This window comes from Petromyzon marinus, chromosome 4 (genome assembly GCF_048934315.1).
Source record: "Petromyzon marinus isolate PM22_M1 ecotype Great Lakes invasive population chromosome 4, UKy_Petmar_22M1.pri1.0, whole genome shotgun sequence".
NCBI lineage: Eukaryota > Metazoa > Chordata > Hyperoartia > Petromyzontiformes > Petromyzontidae > Petromyzon > Petromyzon marinus.
Genome location: NC_133670.1, coordinates 17,347,652 through 17,364,385, shown reverse-complemented (window position 1 = coordinate 17,364,385; position 16,734 = coordinate 17,347,652). Strand labels below are relative to the sequence as shown.

At 46.7% G+C, this 16,734-nt stretch overlaps 1 protein-coding gene across 9 annotated transcripts in view; it reads right to left on the bottom strand.

Annotated features, from left to right (window-relative positions):
• LOC116938567 (natural resistance-associated macrophage protein 2-like) overlaps positions 1-16,734 on the bottom strand; it is a 45,285-nt gene that overhangs the window by 20,901 nt on the left and 7,650 nt on the right. For 3 of the 9 annotated variants that reach the window (XM_076059198.1, XM_076059207.1, XM_076059189.1), the window contains 7 exons: positions 11,222-11,271; positions 6,089-6,208; positions 2,809-2,963; positions 1,976-2,098; positions 1,156-1,275; positions 516-622; positions 64-134 (listed from right to left, as the gene is read on the bottom strand). In XM_076059198.1, the coding sequence (XP_075915313.1) occupies positions 64-134; positions 516-622; positions 1,156-1,275; positions 1,976-2,098; positions 2,809-2,963; positions 6,089-6,208; positions 11,222-11,240 (715 nt within the window). In that variant the 5' untranslated portion in view covers positions 11,241-11,271. Of the gene's footprint in view, positions 1-63; positions 135-515; positions 623-1,155; positions 1,276-1,975; positions 2,099-2,808; positions 2,964-6,088; positions 6,209-11,221; positions 11,272-11,794; positions 16,680-16,734 lie in introns of those variants that run through there. The other 6 variants (XM_076059236.1, XM_076059243.1, XM_032945861.2 and 3 more) reach the window with 4 other exon arrangements.

Genomic DNA, 16,734 nt, shown 5'->3' with positions numbered 1-16,734 from the left:
CACCCTGCTCCTCTGCATGGGCCCGGTATTTTGAGAACTGACTGCAGCGGTGTTTCGACTCACCGTATTTGTCAAGGAACAGGAATACGAAGGTGTCGGCGATGGTGATGAGCACCCCGCCGTACAGGGGAACCCTGCGGGGGGCGACACACACACACGGATGTCAGTAGATACACAACACAAAGATCCTCCATGTCGCCTAAATACTTTTGGGGCAAGTATGGTTAGCGAGCACCTATGAAGGCCGTCGTTACGGAAAACCAGAGGGTGGGAGGCCAGCACCATGCCCGGCCGCCTAGACACACACATATACAAGAAAAAAGACAGTGAACCACGGCCAGAACCCTGCACTTGAACAGGGCCAGGGAAGCTGGCTGGCCAGAGGAAGGAATGAGAGTGAGAGCCCTTCCGCCTGAGCGATGGTTGAGCGGAGACTGCTAAAGAGACCGAGGCGCCATCCCCAAACTGAGTAATAAGCAGCGCGGTGCTAGGGGAGCCATGCTGGCACCACTCACGCGCCATTGGAGAGGAGGTTGATGGCGATAGCCGAGCCGATGACCTCCTGCATATCCGAGCCGATGATGGCCAGTTCAACCATGAGCCAGAGGATGATGCGAGGGATCTACACACGAACGCAGGTTAACGTAACACAATTACAATATGCATTTACAATAAAGAGAACCTCCAGCCGTTTTTAATCTATAAGTGCATGAAGGCCTCCTCATGCCATGTCGGTCATCGGAATTTGTATTTTATCATTATACTTCAACACCTTGGTTCGTACAGATTGATGGAGGGGAGAGGGACCCAGGACCGGTTCAGTTTCCGTAGCGCAGAGCGCTAACCCACTGGTGCCACCATTCCACCATGTATCTACATCGTCTCTAAATATGGCCAAAGATTAAAATTCGAGGGTGAAGCGGTGGCGAGCATGCTGTGCGATGAGCCAGGCGACCAAATATATATTCCCCGGTGTGTACAGGTGAGTATGGGTGTGCAGGCCCGTGTGGAGTGTGCGACTGTTAAGTGTGAGGGTGAGTGTTGGGTGTATGGGTGAGTGTTGGGTGTGTGGCTTAATTTGGGTGTGTGGGTGAGTGTGTGTGAGTGCGGGCGAGTGTTGGGTGTGCGGGTGAGTGCAGGTGAGTGCGGCAGTACCTTGGGGTAGTTGCGGTTGCACACCTCAGCGAGGTGCATACCCGTCACGACCCCCAGCCGCGCGGCGAGGCGCTGCAGAAGCAAGCCCAGTATGGTCGACGTCAGCAGCACCCACAGCAGCTGGACAAAGACAAAGAACCCCCATGTAGCCATTAACAGGTTGTTCGGGCTAGTGCTGTAAGCGAACGCCTGTATGTGTACGGGCGTATGTGCCTGCGTGTGTAGAGGCGTGTGTCCGCCTTTGTGCACGAGTGTGTGCATCGGCGTATGTCTCAATCAGTTAACCCATAACACCTTGGCATGTCTCCCATGACCTCCTGTCAGCGAGCCGTCAACATTTCACGTGGCCTCAAAGTGCACCTCACCTGGCACAAGCGCTGTGGTGATGTAACCGCCACTTAGAGGCACAGCGGTGGCAAGATGTTAACTACTTCGCCTGGTATGGAAGAGTTTGTGAGTTCGATCCCAACCCTGACGCCTGTATATTTGGAGTTTGCATGTTCTCCCCGTAGTCGCGTAGATTTTTCTCCATGTCCTCCAGTTCTCCCCTCAATTTAGAAACATGTGTTTTAGAGTATTTGGCTGCTGTAAATTGCCACGTGATAAGCCACTTTGTTGAGAAATCGTTTGTTGCCAGGTCACTTCTGAAAAAGAGCTATATAGCTCAGTGTGCCTTACCTTGTAAAATAAAAAAAGTTAACTTGGTGCCGAATGAAGGCCGTAGGTGTTGTCTATAGGCATGTGTGTAGGAGTGTATGCCTAAATGGATGTTTGTACATAGCGTGGCAACGGCGCCCTTGTCGCACGACGCGTGTGGCACCTTGAACCCGGCCTTGGCTCCCGACTGCAGGTCCGACTCGATGTTGCCCGGGTCCAGGTAAGCGATGCTCATGAGAAACCCTGGACCCGTAAAGGCCCACAGCTTCCGGAAGCTGAACGTGCCCTGAGCGAGCCACAGCCACGTACACACACATAGACGTGTAAAACAAAGACAAAGATCCCCCGTGTAGCCTGAACAGACTGTTGGGACAAGTGCTGTTATTGAGCACCTATGAAGGCCGGCAAGGCACACGAGGGGGTGGGTGGCCAACACCACGCCAGCCCGCCTTTGCTTCGCCAGTGGTGATGTTTGCACACCGCTTCAGATACTTAGAGGCTGAATCCACCTAGGGGAGGCCCAGGACCAGTTCAGATATTCGTTACCGATGTTGGCCGTGAGCACCTATCGAACGCGAACTGCCAGGTTCGTAGCGCAAACGCTAACCTCTAAACTACCGCTCCCCACACACACACGCACACGTACACTTGAATGAACGTGCACATGAACACTTACATGCAGATACATTGATAAGAGGGCCGTACATGTACAATGTTTGTTCAGCCCTTTCATCAATTCGGATCATTTTCACTCACGGCAAGTCGCCAAATGCAACACGACTTTACCCTAAAGTTTATTTCATATTGGATCATCTTTATGAGAGTCATCGCACACCCCCTCACCATTACAGATCTGACTGATGAATGCCTTCGACCCGAGTTGGAGAGTGTACAAAAGACAGTGGGAGAGGGGGAAAGGTGGTGGGGGGTAAGGTGGAGGGAGGGTGAGGTGGGGGGGGCAGTGGTTTCCCCAACACAGCAGCAGCAGCAGCTCACAGCGCCAGCGTCCGGCACGGGGATCTTGTCGTCGAAGTAGGTGGACATCTCGGCGGGGGCGTCGCTGCTCTCGTGCGGCTCCGGCTGCGACCGCTGCGGAGAGTCGAGGCTGTTGTAGCTGCTGACTCCATCGCTGAGCACCCCGTCCGCCTCGCCTGGTCGGGGAGCGGGTGGGGGCAGAGGGGATAGAGAGGGAGGGTGGGGGGGGGGGGCAACGTTGGGAGAAAAAACGTCAATCCCATTGAATGTGTTTTCATTGATAATTATCTTTGTTCTATCAGGATAAGCCCTTAGATGCACGTAGCATTTTCAAGGGGGCCTTGGCAAGGAGGAAAAAAAAAGACGCAAGTGTCCCTTGTTATTGCTGCAAGAGCAAAGTGATTTGTCTGCCTATCTCTCTGTCAGCCACTCTGTCACCATGAGTCGTTCTTGTACAACTGCTTAAACCTGAATGTTTCCTACCCACGTAAATAAAAAAAAATCAACCAATCAAGTCTGTGTGCCCTGTGTGTCAATAAACGTCTGTTACCCCCCCCCACCCCCGCCTGTCCATTCGTCAAGTCAGTATGTCACTGCCTGCAGATCTGCTTGCACGTCTGCCTGTGTGGTCCATCTGTCTTCATGTCACTGTCTGCCAGATTGCTCGTCTTCATCTACCTTGGCAGCACTGTTCATTATGTCGAGCATCAGATAAGTTGTAAAATACCTTACCTGGAATAAAAAAGCACATCGCGTGGCTGACACAGGTGTACGTGTAATCAGGACATCCCTTCACGATGATCATCACAAAGAGCGTTAATCATCACGGCACCGTCACTGTGCCAAAAAGCAGCACTGCAAGTAGGGGTGAACTGTCCCAACATTGGGGGCGGTTCCACGATTTCCAATATAAATTTCGGCCACTTTGACGAGCACTGTAATCATCTGCACGCTTGGAATTACACAAGCACATGGAGAGGAACGCATGGATCAGAGTGTGAATGCAACTGAGAGACATCATATCGACAGTAAAGAAAAGTACGTGGGCTTGAGCAGGACGCATCATAGATGCAATGATGGCTGACTGGTGGTCGAGTCTGAAGGCGGAGTGGCAGCCAAGGGAGGGGACGACACGCCCAAGAGTACATCCACAAGTGGCCAGTAGAAACCCTAGAGTGCTGTGCAGTAATGGTAATTAGAGGAGTTGTTACATGGGTATTTTTCTCTAATTTTATTTACATTATTGTCTTTCCCCCCCAGTTATGTTCAGATTGTACGATCGACGTCATGAGATGAAGTGCCCACTCGGAGCTCCAGCCGACCAATGCATCACTCCGAGTTAGAGGGCGGTCCATGGAAGGAGATGCAACAGAGCTGCTCCTGAGATCTCACCAATTGACCTTTCAAGCACAAAGTCGAGGGCCATGCACTTTCCCAAGCTTCTTGCTGCACAGTGGTCAAACCAAAACATTTCATGAGCAGAATTCGAATTTAGTACGCATTTTTTAGTGTGCACTCATTGGAAGGACAGGCTTCACTTGCGAACCCCCGGCTGAAACTCAGATTCGAACCCAGGATCTCTGCAGTGTCAGCTCCACGGCTCTGACCCCTTGTCACACCCGGCCACCTCTGTACGCACTATTTTTTTTTTATTATCGATGCCAAATAAAAAAGTGACTGTGAAGAGCAAGAACACCACTGAGGACACGGACCCATATATGGGCTCACAGGAGCAGGTGTAACCCAATAGAAGGCTTTAACGTTTTATATTACGGGTGGCAGCAGCAGAATCAGCCCAATTGTTCAGCTGTTGAAAGGTTCAGTGACCTAACTCACTCCGACCCCATGGTGAGCGAGTCACAGGTTTAGATTTACAACCGACCTCACCCAGCGCATTGTGGAGCCTGTTCGTGAAGCAGCAGCACGATTGTTTTATGTTTCCAAAATAAAAATAACAAAAGGCAAAGTTGTGATTTTCAGACGAGCAGATGAGCAGACATACAAACAGTTAAGAGGACAGGCAGTGATGATTAAACCACTTCTCTGAGCAGTTAGCATTAAGGCTTTTCAACCTCCTGTTCCGGCAGCCGAGTCTCCTTTAGAGGTGTCAGGATCGATACCAGCAAACAATAGTGGTGCCTCACTTTGCAATTCATCATCCTCATCATCAGCCATGCTCCGAGAGGATGTCCACCGTGGAGAAGGAGTGATGAGATTGGCTCGTGTGCAGGAGCGTGATGGATTTTTGCTTCATGTGACTGACGACTGCAAGAGGAGCCTTCATCCAGCAGTGGATAGACCGGGGATGCCCGACCATAAGATAATATATTCTTACGCACACTGTTTCACGCGTATATCATGACCGAAAGAATGGATTTTAATCGGTGAATCAATGCAGGCCTCGTTATGCGAGGCAGGGGCTGCGAGGAGTAGAGTTTGAGAAGTTGTTGATACAAGTCACTCTTTAATCGTCACGTGCTATGAAGAAAGGGCAGATTTTGTGGGGAATGGCCACGATTGAAACATTCCGCGAGTCACGAGAATAGTGAAAACAAAACATGGGATCAATTTCGAAACTACAAACAAGCAAAAATCACGAGATTATTTCCCCACAGCGACAACCCGCACTGGAGAATACGAGCATGCATGCAGTAACAAATGGCATTCCATCTGGCAGAAAATTGTTACGTTTAAACGGGCTTGGGCTCTCTGACCAATAAGGACCACAGAAAACTTCTGATAACAAATTTTGTAATATATTTAAAATCTGTGACTCCTATTGCCATATTTGACTTTTTTTACAAACGTGTTTCGGGAAGCCAAAATGGAATGCAAGTTGTTGAACAATATGAATGTATGCTTCAAAGACATTCGATCAATTTCATTCATTAAACGTCATTCCTTTTGGCGATTTCACTCTTATCGGTCGACCAATCGGTCGACCAATCAGCCACGGGAACCCATGCCAGTGGTGACGTATCCACGAAGGAACTGTCGCTGTCCAAAACACTCCCAAGCTGTAACCCTTAAACCTGGGTTGCATCTTCATTCAAGCCAAGTGCTCCTCTCCTTGTGAAGCGACCTGTCCGCCCGTCCCCAAAGCTGCGACGTAAATCTCTGGATACGCCACTGGATTCTCCACTGCCGATGGAAGATACCAGGGATTGGGCACGGCTGAGTCTCATTACTCCACGATAATTAGGCACCAGCCAATCAATCGGCACACGTTAACGATGTGGTATTGAGAAGAAGAGCATAATTATTCCATCGTGTGCAAGCTGGCGCTCAACTCCACGCTCACCCCCTTCGCCACCGGGAAATCCTCCTCGGGTACCTGGGCTGCTGGGGGCCCCCCCATGCAGCTTGGAGCCCAGAGGCCCCCCAACCTCAGCCTCCTTCATCTCCACCCTGCCCATGCAGCCTGCAGCAGCTCACACCACACACGCACGCTGAACGACTTGCATGCAGGCACAAACAAAAGACAAAGATCCCCCGTATCGCTTTAACAGACCGTAGGGGAAAATGCTGTGACCAAGCACCTATGAAAGCCGGCACCGGTACATGAGGGAGTAGGTTTCCAGCATCATGTCTGGCTGACTGTCTCCTGAGTGGCGACGTTTTATACACCACACTAGGTAGCCATTTGAGGATGAGTCGACCTTGGGGAGGCCCAGTACTGGTTCAGATAAATGTCACTGGTGTTCGCCGTGAGCAGGAATTGAATTCGGGTCGCCGGGTTTGCCACGCAGTGCGCTCTCCAGGCACATGCACAACACAAGCCCATCACCCACACAACAACTGCCATTCACCACCGAGTGGGGGTTGACAGTGCTTGTGCTAAACGAGGTACCCACTGACCGCATACGCAGACACATACATCCCACGCATGCTGAAAAAGACACCTCGAACCACCCCAAGGGCCTACCCACACCCCTGCACACAATCCCCTCCACAAGCTCCCCATCACATTGCCTAGGGGGCATCGCTTTGGTGATATTTTAAGCTAAGTGTCTTCTTGTATTTTGTATATTATGAAGTATTAGGAATTCATGCAAATGTTATTTTTGGTAAAGTGCTCTAAGTCGCCTTTATTAACAAAGTCTTCTAGACATAGAAATTGTATGTGTCTACGTCTATAATTGATAGGAGGTGTGCTATGTTCAACAATGCCTCAGTTAATAATAAACAAATAATGTGGGCATAAAGTTAACTTTTCGACAGTGCAAACACAAAACCGGTGGCATGGTGAAACCCCGCGCACGTTCACCAGAACTCCACGTGGCGCGTCGCGTTGAGACGGAATGGGTCACGCAGAGCGTCGCGTGGCACATTGCGCGTCACGTGGTGCATGGCACGGTGGGTCACGTGGTGCACTTCAAAGCCCTTGGCTCTGCCCCCTTTGAGCCTCCCGAACCACGACTGGCTGCCGGTTCACTTAACAATAACTCCTCGTCGCTCAGGAGCCGTGACAGCAACGCGAGTTGAAAGAGTGCCCGTCGCCTGCTCTGCGTTCACCGGCATGGCCAGTCGCACACCCTCACGTTTTCCGGAGGAGCAGAAACACCGGCAGCACGGCCTTCGGGCAATTAAAGTCTAAAGTACAGCAGTTCCGCGGGCTTTATACCGACGCAACGTGAAAATTATGACTGTGATCAATACAACACACAGACAGTGTGCCGGAGTTCAATTGCAGCCAACCTTGCTCATTTCTATGATTTTTGATAACGAGCGATCTCAGAATACTTTCTCAGAAACGTAGCAACTGCGCTACGGAACGCATGGTAACGCATGGTAACGCACGTACGCATCGCAGAATTTGCAGCGTGACAGCTGTAATGCCCTCACATCTTCCCAGACCACGTGGCCAATGGGACGGAAAAACTACCGCGGTTTGATGATCTGCCAAGCGGAAGTCTGCTCCTTACGGGAAATGTAGTGCTCAGCATCACGAGGGTAGCACTGACATGGTCCTGAGATACAACTACTCAACGATTCATCGTTAATATCGATTCTCAGGCTTGATCGCATGTGGAATTTTAGATTCTACCGATTCATTCCACTAAGGATTCCCCGCACAACACAAGGGCAAACAAATATTCCATGCGAACCTTGGTGTGACCTTGAACTTTACCAAAAGTCATTGAATCATGGAACGAGTGAGTCATTTACATACCTAATGATAACCGCTCACCTTAAAGTTAATTTTTGGCTCCAAACTTTTTCTATCGTTCGAAAGATTACAAATTAAATCTGCAATACACCGGCTGAACTTAGCAGACACAGCTAGCGGCTGCTGCTGCTCCAAATTGTATTACGTGCCCTTGGTGAGTAACACATAATCGGCTTACAAGGCTCCGATTAATTACCTTAAATTTTAAATTAAATAACGTGTTGGTCCAGCAACCAAAATCTCTTCTGGACCAAAATCTTTCAGCAGCATCGCTTAAGCATACAAACTCTGGCCGGATTAATATTTTCTGAGTCATCAGCAGTGTGTGGACTCAAAACAAATGTTGCTAGGGAGTTACCACCACTGACATGCTGGGTTTGAATCCAGGATGCTACCTGTAACTCCTGGGTTCTTAAGTGCAGCGAGTTTATTGTGTCAGCCTGGGCAGTCAGCGAGCCAGTCGATTATTGCAGGTAAGGCCCATTGAGCTAAGAAACTCTATTCAATGGCGACCCAGCCAAAGGGGTTCGGTAGAACAAAGGAGTTCGGTAGAACAAAAGCATTGACATTTTATAAACATGACTAATAAAGTAGTAATAATAATAAACAACCAAAACTATATACAATGTAAATATAGTAAGCAATCCAATGATGGTGGAAGTTACAGGATTCTCTCTCTTACGATGCCTGTGGACCACACTGAACCACGCTCATACGCAGCATGGCAGATGTGTATACGTTCCATAAATGGAAAATGAAAGATTCGCCAAATTTGTGACTGTGGTAAAACCCAAACCATCAAAACACATCACTATCGCTGCAATCCATAGAGCATCTACTGCCACCTCGGATTGGTTGAAGGACCTTAACATTCAACTATGACATCTATACAAACTGTTGCTTACATGCCATACGAACGAAGACTGCACATTCTGTACACGAAACTAGACGGTCAAATAAATAACACAATGGGCGTCATAACCAGAATCGTAACACTGAAACCGACATCAATACCCTGGCCTCCATAATCTAGGTGAACATTCTGCCACCATATATACGCAGAGGTATCGCGCAAACTGCAAGGGAGTTTACACGTTCTATTGCCAAGGACAACCACCTACCCATCAACTAAGAACTCAACAATGTACCTCGCCACTGATCCCCCTTCTGGGATCGCGCTGTCACCATTCTAGAATCTCACCCACATCCGGAAAAAACTCTGTTAGCAAATAGTGCTACAACATGGACGTCCAGAATAAACACCTCATTCAAAAGAGTAAAGATTGCACCTCCTGATTTTTAACATTACTCAAAGACACTGGTTTAATCATCAACCGCATCAGAACATCAACAGGCCAATGGTACAACTCCTTCATGAATGGAAAATTTAAGACACGAGCCGCACAGCCTGACTGTGGCCATGTAACCCAAACTATGGAGCACGCAGTAAACCACTGTAGAGGCTACTCTCCTGCAATGGAGCAGGAACAGTAAAGCGACACGAACTTTCTGATGCAGCCCTCAAGTGGCGAGCAGACCTCAACAGTTCCGTAACATATTTCCATACACAAGATTAGAATGACACCCAGCTGCACATACAAGAAGATGCCAATTCTGCAGTTGCTGTTCATCAACAATATTAATAATGATAATGACCTTCATTTATGCAGGAAAGCATCGCCGAGCCTCAGGACTCTTTTTCAGGAAGGTCTTACATCGAACGGTTTGGCCAATTGTGTTCATGCTTTGTGTTTATTTTGTCCTTCCCTGCACCAACGATTAGCACGGTTGGCTACGTACGGTAGGAAAGAAGTTCAACATACATACGTGCATGCGCGTTTGGCTTCATGTGGGAGGGAACCCACCGCGTATAATCAGAGGCTAAACGCTCACAGCTCGGCACAGTTAGACCCAAGTGTCCATTTGCTGTGCTGTCATCTCTTGGCCACCTCCAAGCACAAGTCTAACACACAGCATTCACAGGCAGTCTTCCCATCCAAGCACTAACCAAGCTCCACCCTGCATAGCTTCCGAGATGACACGAACTGGCACATTCTTGACGATTTGGTTATCAGCGGTATCACAGAAATGGCATGCGAGTGAAATAAGACGTGACCGCGCCGTTGTTAAAAATCGCCTCCAAATTTGTCCCGGAACATTTTTTGACATCCAATTATTACAAAACATCAAAACAACCGCACATTGTTTCACCACGCTAGTAAAAACCGGAAATCCAAAATCGCGTGTTAAGCACACTTCGCCAACCACCGTGCGCGTTGATATGAACAGCTGGCATTGCCCCGTTATCGTCTTGGCTGCCTCGTTAAAGCCCCAAAGCCCTGCGCCTACACAAGGGGCGATAGCCACAACTTTCACGACAAACTGCGCTCGTGAACTTCGCCCGCCTCGAATCTCAGCTACTCTCTGCTTTTCGAGGCCAATTTAAGTGAATTACGTGACGACCGACTTGTTCAACGAAAGAAAATTGGGCAATTAGGTCGCGAAAGTTTTGGTCGACTCGGGTGACGACGAGAAGTGAGCCGATCTGCTGAGGGCACACGGACTATCTTCCTGAGCACCAGACGCGTAAACGATGGCTGCCTCCCCCGCCCCCGGCTCTGTTGAATGGTGCTGTATAAAAATCTGTGATTTATGATTTATTTTAAAGTTATATGCTAATAAACCGTTTGAATAATGAAAGAAAAAAAACAGGACAAACGAGACAAACATATGCAGTAAAAATTAAACAGTCAAACGAGACAAGGAATCGACTCTGGGAAAAAAAAGTATAATCGTGACCACAAAACATGACAATTGATCAAATCGTCAGGGGTTAATCGTTATATTGTTTCCATTTAGTCTAATTTGTACCGTCTCATCTTTTCTGTCTTGTTTTGTATGTCTGTTACATTATATCTCATTTTATCCGGACAATTTTATTTATTTCTTACAAACAAAAAAACTCAATGCAGATATCAGGAGCGTAAGAATCTGCTTTGGATCGATACACCTTTGCGCAAATAGTGAACAAAACTAAAACATGGCTCTAAACACACAAGCCCAAGGACACCACATTTTACTCGCTATATTTTTATTTTCAAAAGGAACATGTACCAACTAATCCAATACCTTCAATACTCAACTGACTGCTGTTAAGCCATTACAAAAATCGCATCAAGGAGTTGATGAACATCGATCCGACCAGGTTTTATTTCCGAAGGTGGTGGGAAATCCGTTCACGTGCGTGCGTCTCCAGCAGCTTACCGGGCTGTTCATCCTTCATCCTGGCCGCACGTGCGTCACTCTCACTCTACCTGACAACGACAAAAACCACAGTGAGCTCTTGGCTCCGCGTGGTGAGCTCGTGCAAATAAACCAGTCACTGTGATCGGGAACGCCTGCAAAGCTGGCGGGCAAACGACACAATGACATACGGGGAAGGCGATTCGATGGCGACAGTCATCACCATCATCATCAGCCATGCTTAATCACTGCTGGATGAGGTCTCGCCGAGCCAACACGCCATCTCACCACAATCCCGTGATGTAACAATAGGCAGTCGTGCAGATGATAATAATAACAGTGACACAAGCAAGCAAACAGAGGATAAGACAGAGCGGCAGGTAGTCAATTAAGCAACTATCAGATAGACAAACAGACAATGACAGACCAAGAGTGCATCGCAAGCACACCAATGTCTAATCAGACACAGAGGAATGGCAGATATGCACACAATTGTTTCATAAGGCAGACGCAAAGACAAGCAAAGTTTCAATTCAAGTAAACATGAAACATTGGCCTACTGTAATAATCAGAGACGTGTGAGCCAAACCTGACCTGTCGACACTTTTGTGCAAACACAAACCAATACAGTAATCAATGGATCGGCAATGTTCTGCTCCGTCTGTCTCACGCCGAGCCTGCTGTGAAAAAAGAGGCCGAGTGAAGGGAAGTGAGGATATTAAGTAAGAGTGCCTGGGTTGTCGGTGGGTGCGGAGTTGACACAGCGTGTGCCAACGCAGCATTTATGATGTAAATGTATCGAATCCCCATTGGACATCATCGCCGCATCATCGCCGAGTGGGTGTCTAAAAAAACTTAAGCCCATCTGTGTTGTGCACTGAATTAAACAGCGAACTGCACTGCAAACGTGCCCCCAACTTTTTGTAGCCATTAACATGCCAAGATATAATTTACCAATTCAACATTGTTTTTATAATGAGTATTGAGTAATTACGTATTCCTTATGTATTACCAATAATGATTCACAACAGAGCATAACGAGTTTTTATTCACAACTGATTTGTGCTGGCAGGGCCCCATTGTGAAGGTGGCGTACCTTGCAAATGACATCTGACAACCCAGCAGTATTTGTTTAACTTACTCGGCTCTGCTGATGAGACAGCTGATGGAAGTTGTAAGCTGTGTATTTAAGCATATAAACATGTCAGGAAGCAAATGCATCTTAATAAGACACCGTGATGGCCTCTGTAAATGTTTTATATATTGAAAACGCATTTCTTTAGAACTGCTTTTTGTGCCGAGTTTGCTGTCCTTCCCCCGCACCTCCGATTAGCACGGTTGGACTACGTAAGGTGCGACAGAAGTACAAAATGCATACGTACATGTTTTGCAATTCATGTGAAACACTGGCATTGTTTGCTGCAGCAGCACGTGAGTAAATCCCCTTGCCTTATGTGATCCATGAGATGAGACGGTACACCTTTTGGAATTGATAAAAGCTACCATACTGCCTCTACTTGACTACTGTGACATCGTGTATAAATCAGCCCCAAGTACTGTACTGAAGAAGCTTGATTCCATCTATCACTCGGCCTTAAGATTTGCATTGAACTGCCCATATAGGACTCACCACTGTGATCTCTACATTGGGTCAAACTTAACATCTCTTAATGTTCGAGGCTTGTGCACCAGATCTTATTTATTCACGATGTACTTACAAAAAATTCCGTAGACTACCTACTGGATCTCCTCTCTGTTTCAAAGAACAAATTTGACCTCAGGTCTTCGCTCATTTACCAGCTTCACATTCCCTATTGCCGTACAAAAACTGGAGGAAGGGCCTTTGCTATTGATGCCCCCAGGGTCTGGAATGCTATTGCCAATAAACTGCAACTTGAATCACTACCTATGAGATCTTCACTCAAAACTGCTCTAGAGGAGTTGTACACCCCTAGCTGCCACTGCTATTCAGTGGCCTAAAATATGGCTCTAGATTTTGGCGTTATAATTTATTTATGTAGTTTATTGTTAAAAATTCGGTCACAGTCCCTATGATCATTGTTACATTGCATTTATGGCTTTTATTTTGGTGATTTCCAAAACGTTTTTTTTGTTTTGGCCATGTTTTTGTTTATTGTAGTACGGAGTTAGACTGATGGCCTTAATCTTAATTGTCTTGTGGTTGTTGTTGTTATTTGACTTGCATCCCACTGGGATCTTTGCACACAGCGTTGGTGTACGGTGCTATTTCAGGAATATTTTGATGTTTTTTTCCTGGATTTTCTGTTTGCACAGTCACATAATCACTTCAAGATGTTTTTTTGTTCATGTTTTTGTTTGTTGCGGTTGCACCCGATTCAAGAGCCGAATGGCTCACAGGGCTATACCAAATAAATTAACTAATAATTGAACTAAAAAAAAACTGTGACTGCTCTTGAAAGTTCACGTTCATGAGAATCGATGAACTGTACGGCTTTGATGGTGGGTTTGAAACGGATGGGTACACAGATCAGAGAAGAAAAACAAATCAGTTCGGTCGCATTGACTGAGAAGTATAATCATGCGTGTTGGGTTTTTTTTAAATCTATTTTTATCTCACAGGTGATGCAATGGTTTTCTCACCCACACGCAGGAAATTACGAAACAAACCCGCTCAAGTGGCTCGTTTTGTTGTCAGGAAACTAAAATGTCACGTCGAATTATATACAGTGAAAAAATGGGCCAAGTTGCAACCAGCAGTGATGCAAAGCCATAAAAACAAAACATTTACCAGCAGGTTTTGTGTACAGTGACAAACAAACACACAACAATACTAAGTTCACAGGTGACTGGGCTGTCACCGAATACTGATAAAAATGTCCCGATTCTGTACATGCTCCTTTTGCTTAGCATCATCATGAGCCATGGTTAATCCACTGCTAGATGAAAGCCTCCCTACAACGTCACTGGCAATGCCACATTCCATCTCGCTCCTTCACATGAACCGATGTGGCTGCTCCATTTCCGTGGTAGTCGTAGGCGCCACGGTGGTAACATGTTTAACTGCCTCGCCTGGTAATACAGGAAGTAGTGGGTTCGATCCCAACCTTGACGCCTATATATTTGGAGTATGCATGTTCTCCCCATGGTCGGGTGGATTTATCTCCGGTCCTCCGGTTTTTCCCTCGCATTTAGTAACGTGCGTTTAGAGTGTTTGGCTGTTATACATTTCCACGTAAGGCACTTCGTTGAGCTATCATTTGTGGCGAGGTGGCTTCTGAAAAATAACTATATAGCTCAGTGTGCCTGGTAAATTAAAAAAACTTACAGTTCAGTTGTTTAGTATTCTTGGTCAGGTTCCCCCCTTCCCCCTTGGCTTTCATTCTGTAACCATTTTTGCCCATCGCCCATCATTTCGTTGAACGATTATTTTTCCTAACAGTTGAGATTCTTATTTTCGAATATGGGAACTAAAGTTGAGTGGAGAGATTTAGACTTAAAACCTTCGTGACTGCAGGAATTCATATTCTTGGTTCTTTTGGTAAAGTCACGTAGATAGAAAACAAAAATCAAAATTAAAAAGCATTGAGTGGACAGGTCCAGAGATCCGAGGCATCATACTAATGCTGTGTCCATATGCACCTCGAAAGTCGAGTTCTGGATTCTGGGCTGTCACAAAAACAATTGTATTCCGAGTAACAGCTGGAACTGCTGGGCTGGTGCTCGCCTGGGCAGGCCAGATTTGAAGTCGAGCTGTCCAATACAGCCTGGAATTGACCCGGATGTGACTTCATTGCCGATATCATAGCCTCATCTTGCTTCCAACAAGATTGGCAGCCAAAGATTGCAAGGTGTGCTTCAAGAGGTGACATTCCAAGTATCCAGGTGAGAATGTATAGCTATTTTAGGTCTCACATGTACATTTTTTATGGTTGATTTTCCTCCTATTGTTAATTTTGCACGTGCTTTTTGTTAATGTAGATGTTTTTAAATGAACGTGTTTGTGTACACCCTGCCATTTATTTACAATGGATAATCAAGTTTTCTGATACTGTTCCTAAACCCTCACACGAAACACTAATAAAAAAGTGTTCTATGAGCGATTGTCCTCACTTGCACATTTACAATAAAGGAAAACTCCTGTTTCTCTCCTTTCTATAGCATTCTGCCCTCCAACTCTTTCTAAACACAAAAAATCAGGATCACATTGATGTCGATCTCCCAATATATGTATACGATTTAGAGGCAGTCGCATTAAGATGCCATATAAATGCAAAAGTGTAATAAAATGTCATGTATTAAAACATGACATGTATTAAAACATTCACTGGAATGCAGTTTAAAATACGAGTTCATTTTAAAGCTGGGTGCAGATATGCATGACTATGAGCTGCACATTGGAGGCATGGTTTGGTGGATTACATGCGGCTCTGGAAAACTCCCAAACCCAGGAGATTCCTGTGCTGAGCTTTTATTATCCCCTTGTGTACACTGGTGTTCTCCTGTTTCTCTTATCACGTGCATTAGAACACGCAGTCACGGAACTGGCCAAACATCCCAATGTAGAACCCTTCTGAAAACAAGAGTATTTGTGAGACAATGGGACTTTTCTAATCTATATGGAGATTAAACGTATGTTTCAACTTATTCCACGGATTTCAACATTTCGACCAGAGATGATGGCTCTATGCCAACATATCTTGTTATATAAACTAAAGGCCAGAGGCACTGTTGACTTTTTGAATTCATTTGTCTCCTCTGGATGGCTGCCAAAGAGTTTGGGAGGCATGCTGCCTCAGGGATGTGAACCCCACTCACCGCACCTGCTCGTTTAATTACACTCAAAAGATACGTGGGCGCTGAAAGATAAAATATAAGGAAATCTGCAACGTGAGCAACTGAACCGTGGAACTTTGCATGCTTGCAATGACACCAAGAAACAGCGAGTGGACCACTCGCGCGTAAGAAAACATGCAAATCAGTGAGGTTATATTGACACTGTAACAAGACAAGCGGGCTCGAGCAGGACACGTCGCTGGAAGGATTCACGGGCCAAGGGACGAGGGCGGTGACGCTTTGTCAAACAAAGGACATGTGCCCTTAAGCTCACTCAATGTGCAGCAGCGAGGATTGTGACAAGACCATGGCTGATACGATCCAATCACACGAATAAAACGCCACTCGCAAGGCGCCGTGGGCTATGCCCTCAGGGGCGATTAAGTGAGACTAATGTTGATGTGAAGTGCGTTATGTGCGAGTAATGGTCAACAGAAGCACAACTCATCATCATTGCCCATATCAAATCAACAAGTAAACATCCCATTCGAACACATCAACCTCTGCTCAACTGCCACCAAGTGGTGGACATTCCACTTTCCCATCCTAATACAGCCGCCAAGTGACGCAGTACCACGGGCAGCATACACACACAACTCGAGGGCACCGTGAAAATTTGGAATTTCCACCACTGATGATCTTTGTCGTGTACCCCAACACAACCCCCTCAAACCCAAAACTAGACACCTCAGCCCTGTACCCCTCTTAGAGAGTAGCTG